General features: G+C 23.5%; 2 protein-coding genes across 2 annotated transcripts; one reads left to right on the forward strand and one right to left on the reverse strand.

The window, feature by feature from the left end:
- Positions 1-462: 462 nt before the first annotated feature.
- On the forward strand, positions 463-4,257 carry PGSY75_0015400 (non-SERCA-type Ca2+ -transporting P-ATPase; the record flags this gene model as incomplete). The annotated part of the gene is made up of 1 exon (XM_018783291.1): positions 463-4,257. One exon carries the CDS (start codon positions 463-465, stop codon positions 4,255-4,257), a length of 3,795 nt encoding a protein of 1,264 aa, XP_018638931.1.
- Positions 4,258-5,317: 1,060 nt separating this feature from the next.
- On the reverse strand, positions 5,318-6,298 carry PGSY75_0015500 (polyubiquitin; the record flags this gene model as incomplete). Its single annotated transcript, XM_018783292.1, has 2 exons — positions 5,318-5,751; positions 6,271-6,298. 2 exons carry the CDS (start codon positions 6,296-6,298, stop codon positions 5,318-5,320), a joined length of 462 nt encoding a protein of 153 aa, XP_018638932.1.
- Positions 6,299-6,603: the final 305 nt, after the last annotated feature.

Below are 6,603 nucleotides of genomic sequence, written 5' to 3' on the forward strand. Positions count from 1 at the left end.
AAAAACAAATTTATTATATATATATATATATATATATTATTCATTTATATTTACTTATAATATTTAATAATTTTTGTTAGCACATTTATAATAAAAAATTATTCATTCAAAATTTTTGAAAAAAAAAAAAAAACAGTTATAAATATTTTTATATAATTTCATTATGATTTAAAATTTAATATTTTGTAGTGGACATAATACATAAAATAATATATAAGAAAACTCATTAGAGAAGTTGTATCTTTAAAAATTTCAACTTCTAAATTATTATGCATATATATGCATACATGAATATTGTGAACATAATTATATATATAAGTACAATAACATATTTATTAATAGAATAAAATATTTTGTAATAATTAAATGGAATCATAATTTTCAACTATATAGAAAAGTTACTATTCATATATTATATGTATATATAATAACATATACATTTTATTTTATTAATCAAAAGTTATGAGTTCTCAAAATAATAATATACAGGGTGGACAAGATATTAATAATAAAAAAGACAGTGATGATATAAAAGTATCTGTAAGCAAAGAAAATTTAATAAATTCATCAAAAAATGATGAATTAAATAAAAATACAAAGATGGATCAAAACGATATGAAAAAGAACCAAAATATGAATACGAACAAAAATGAAGTTTTAAATAATTCCAATAATGCAGAAAAGGGTGATAATGAAAATTCCAAATTTGTGAATAAAACTAAAGAAGGATTAAATAATTTAAATGGAGAAAAGAATGATGATAATAATTCTATTGTAAAAGTAGAAGAGTCACCTAAATCTATAGGATATAATTATTATGCATCTGAAAGTATTGAAAATTTATGTAAAGAATTTGGTTTGGAAAGTATAAATACCGGTTTAAATTCTGAACAAGTAAAAATAAATAGAGACAAATATGGAGAAAACTTTATTGAAAAAGATGAAGTGGTACCTGTATGGTTAATTTTTTTATCACAATATTGTAGTCCTGTTGTTTTGTTATTGTTAGTTGCAGCTGTAGCTAGTCTTGCTTTAAATGAAATTGTTGAAGGAGTAGCTATTATAAGTATAGTTACACTTAATGCCTGTTTAGCTACTTATATGGAAAAATCATCAGGTGATGCTATAGCCAAATTGGCTGAAATGGCTTCACCACAATGTACGGTGTTAAGAAATGGTGAGAAGGTAGTTATACCATCTAGAGAAGTTGTTGTTGGTGATGTTGTTCTTATCAATACTGGTGATTCTATTTCAGCTGATTTAAGATTATTTGATGTTATTGAACTGAAAACCAATGAAAGTTTATTAACAGGAGAATCTGAAGATATCAAAAAAACTATCGTAGCTGATAACTTGACTACACCTTTTGCAACGAATTTGTGTTTTGCTACTACATCTGTAACTAGCGGTTCAGGTAAAGGTATTGTTATATGCACAGGTTTAGATACACAAGTAGGAAAAATTGCATCACAATTAAAAAAGAGCAGTAAAGGAAGTAAACTAACACCTCTTCAAGTAGCATTAAATAAATTAGGTGGTTTAATTGGTTTAATAGCTATTATTGTATTAGTTGTTATTATAAGTTTAGCTGTTATTATTAAATATAGAGATCCAGCACATGCAGATAAAGATCCAACTTTTGTTATTATTATTATTGGTGTAGGTTTTGCTGTATCATCCATTCCAGAAGGTTTACCTATGGTTGTTACTATCACTTTATCAGCAGGAGCTAAAGATATGGTTAAAAAAAATGCAAATGTAAGAAAACTACCAGCTGTTGAAACTTTAGGATGTTGTTCTGTCATATGTTCTGATAAAACTGGTACATTAACTGAAGGAAAAATGACAGCAATCAATGCAGTGACCATTTGTAAAAATTCTTCTTTAAGTGATGAAAATAACAAATTAACTAAAACATTTGATTTTTATCCAACAAAAGGTTTTGAACCATTTGGTGGTTTATTTGATTCTAATGAATTGAATAGCGAAAAAAAAAAAGAAATTGTTATTGCAAAGAATCAAAATACATCATATGATAAAGTTTTGTACAATTATGGAAATCCTTCAAACAAATCTGTTATTGTAGATAAAACGAGGTCATTAATGTTTGCTGCTTATTTAAATTCATATGATACTACATTGTCAAGAGATCCAAAAACATCAAAATGGGGAATACATGGTAATATGAGTGAAGGACCAATTGTTGTTGCTGCTGCTAAAGTAGGATATACTTTTATTAATAATCCAAATCACAAATCCTATTTGGATGATTTTAAAAGATTAGATGATTTAGAAGTTACATTTAATTCATCAAGAAAAATGAAAATTACTTTTTATAAATTAAGAACAGTAAATGTTTTTGAGAATGTGCATTTAGATAAACCTGGTAAAGTATTTACACATGTTGCTTTGATTAAAGGTGCACCTGATAGGTTACTTGATAGAAGTACCCATTTATTAGAAGAAACATCAACGAAAAGAGTACAAGTTTCTTGGAGTAGTACTATAACAGAAGAAGAAAGAAATGTATTAATAAAAAAAAATTTGGAATTGTCACAAAAAGCTTTAAGAGTTTTATCCATATGTATTAAACCATTAACTGATGAAAATATTGAACAATTAAAAAAATTAGAAGATGCAGATGAAAGATTAAAATATGTTAATTATGATGAATCTGGTGGTTTTATACCTATGGGTTATGTTGCATCATTTGATCCCCCAAGACCTGGAGTAAAAGAAGCTATACAAACATGTAGAGAAGCACAAGTAAAAGTTATTATGATTACAGGTGATCAAAAACCTACTGCCGTTGCTATTGGAAAATTAATAGGTTTAATAGAAGAGAAATCTGAACAAGTAGAAGATATTAATAGTTTAGCTATAGAATGTTCAGAATTACATATTAATAAGAATCCAAATGAACCGATTTTACCAAATGATCAATTAGATGAATTTACTGATAAAATTTTAATATATTCTAGAGCACAACCAGAAGATAAAATAACAATTGTTCAATCTTTAAAGAGAAAAGGATATTTAGTTGCTATGACAGGAGATGGAGTTAATGATGCACCTGCATTAAAAGCTGCAGATATAGGTGTTGCTATGGGTATTAATGGAACAGAAGTAGCTAAAGGAGCATCTGAAATGATTTTAATTGATGATAATTTTTGTACAGTTGTTAGTGCAATAGATGTAGGAAGAACAATTTTTTCAAATATTCAAAAATTTGTATGTTTCTTGCTTGGAACAAATATAGGTGAAATAATTTACTTATCTGTTGCTATTGTTGCTCAAATGCCTTTTCCATTAGAAGCGTTACAAATATTGTTTTTGAATTTAATGACAGATGGATGTCCAGCTGTTGCCTTATCAAGAGAACCACCAAATGATGATAACATGAAAACTCCACCTAGACCTAAAAAGCAACCAATTATGACTAAACGTTGGTGGTTTTATGGAATTTTACCACATACCATTTTTGAAGCATTATGTGTCTTGTTATCATTGGCTTTTTCGTTGTATATATGTACTGGTTTTTATAACTTGAATGGCATTCACAATTTATGTAAAACTGTTAATTTGGTGGATGTAAATGATTCAAATATTTCCCATGAGTATAAATATTTCTGTAGTAGTTATGAATATAGGATATCTACGGATTATGTTGGATGGGTGACCAATGTTAGTTATTGGGATCCACAAAATAATGAAGCTGTGAACTTTTGGGGAGCAGCTAAAGGAAAAGTAGAAAACATTAATCCATTATCTGAGAATGTACACCCAGATTTAAGATCAAGAATGGAAGATGGTTGTACTGGTGATTTAATAGCTGATGATAATGGATGGTGTAGGCCTATAGATAATAAAAAGTTTGATGGATACGAGGATGAGCTTCAGGGCATATTAAAAAAAAGTTTTGAAGATGTTACAGCAAAAGGTTCAAAACGTGGTAGAACAATGGCATTTATATCAGCTGTTTGGTGTGAAATGCTTAGAGCTTATACAGTAAGAAGTTGGGAACCTTTTTATAAAGTATTTAATAGAAACATGTGGATGCATTTAGCATGTAGTATATCTGCAACTTTAACATTTCTTTCAACATGTATACCTGGTATTACTTCTATTTTGAATACAACATGTTTGTTATGGTGGCAATATTTATTAGCTATCTTTTGGGCTCTATTAAATTTAGTCTTAGATGAAATAGTACCAAAAGTTATATATAGAAGAAAATACATGTCTATTAAGAAATAAAAATTTATATTAACATTTTATATGTTTAAAATGTACATGTGGTAAAAATTTTGCTTGTTTTTTTATTTCAATTTTTGAGTGTTTATTTTTAATAATATTTATAAATATGATATATTTGCCTTATCTTTTTTTTTTTTTTTTTTTTTTTTTATATTTATTTAAAGATTATATTTTTAAGCCTTCATATATATATATATATATATATATATATAATACATATTATTTTTATTTAATTTTTTTTCATAATTTTTTCTTTTCTTTTTTTTTTTTTTACGTTGTATATGTTTGTACATATTGAAATACAAAAAAAAATGTAAAAGAAAATTTTTGATCATAAATATTTTCTACTTAGATATTATCTTAATTAGATATCAAGATACATATTATTTAATATTTATATATTTACCTTTTTCATTTTTATATATATTTATTTATATGGTTATTTATTTATATGTATTTTCTTTACCTTAAGATTGTATTATTTATTTATTTATTTATTTTATTTTATTTTTTGGAAAGTGACTTTGTTTTAATATTATACTGTTTTTATGCAATTTATTTAAAAAATTATTCCTATTAGTATAAATACTTTAATATATCCGAATATTTCAACAATTATTTAAGTTTTTATAATAGATGTCATTTAATATAAATAATAAATTAAAGTAAATTCTAAATATATTCATATATATTTAAATAAACCTATCTATATATTTAAATAAAATATATAATTTTTGCTTATTCAAAAGAAAGCTTTTGTATATGAATAAATTAAAAACAAAAAATGTTAAAATATTTTAATAGGAAAAACTATATATCATTATTATTATAGCACATGCCAAATTATGGGGCCAAGTTTTAAAAAAAAAAAAAAAAAAAATTTTTAATTCATAACAGTATGTGTGCGCACAACACAAACTAATAATTTTTTTTATAAAAAAATTTAATTAAATTACATAATAAAGTATATACATACAATATTAAGATAGACTTAAAAAAAAAAAAAAAACAAGATAAAGAAAAAAAAAGGCAAGATTAAAAAAAAAATAATAATAAATAATTAAAAACCACCTCTTAATCTTAACACTAAGTGTAAGGTGGATTCTTTTTGAATATTGTAATCTGATAGAGTTCTTCCGTCCTCTAATTGTTTTCCGGCAAATATTAATCTTTGTTGGTCAGGTGGAATTCCTTCTTTATCTTGAATTTTTGCTTTAACATTCTCAATGGTGTCAGATGGTTCAACATCGAGAGTAATGGTTTTTCCTGTTAATGTTTTAACAAAAATTTGCATACCACCTCTTAGTCTTAACACTAAGTGTAATGTAGATTCCTTTTGAATGTTGTAGTCTGATAATGTTCTTCCATCTTCTAATTGTTTTCCAGCAAATATTAATCTTTGTTGGTCAGGTGGAATTCCTTCTTTATCTTGAATTTTTGCCTTTACATTCTCAATAGTGTCAGATGGCTCGACGTCAAGGGTTATAGTTTTTCCTTAAGAAAAAAAAAAGAAAAAGAAATAAAATTATATATAATTATAAGTAATTATTTAAAAAATAGAAAAATATATAAATATATATGGTAATCAAGTGCACACGCAAGGATATATATATTAAAACATTACAATGTATATTAATATATTCTTTAAACAATATATATATATATATATATATATATATATATATATATAATGATTCATAAGAAAAAAATAATATACATATGAACTTCCACAATAACTATATAATAAAGCATAAATTATATATATGTATATTTTGCATAATGGAATTTTTTAATTGTTATAAAAATATTCAAATTTTGTAAAAAACAAAATATATTTATATAAAAATAAAGTACACATACCCAAAGGAAAATATATTTATTTATAGTATATATATAAATAATAACAAAACTTAATGTATATATATATAATATATATTATACAAAATCAATATATATTTTTAATATATATATATATATATATATAATATGTTTATAATACTTTTAAATTCTTACCAGTTAATGTTTTGACAAAAATTTGCATTTTGATTTAAATAAGAATATATAATTTTAATATATAAATTTGGAATTCAAAGGTTAAAAGAAAAATATAAACCTTTATTAAAAAATAAAAACTATTATATATAGAATTTGGTATAAAAAAAATACGTAAATGTTTTGTTTTAACAAAGCGTAAAAATTAATATTTATATATATATATAATAATTTTTGTTTTTTAATTATAATATAATTTTAATTTTTTTTTCTTTTTTTTAATTTTAATGTGAATTTATTTTATTTTATAATTTCCTTAAATTTTAATTTAATTTTTTTTTTTTTTTTTTTTTT

Source organism: Plasmodium gaboni (assembly GCF_001602025.1).
Source record: "Plasmodium gaboni strain SY75 chromosome Unknown, whole genome shotgun sequence".
NCBI lineage: Eukaryota > Apicomplexa > Aconoidasida > Haemosporida > Plasmodiidae > Plasmodium > Plasmodium gaboni.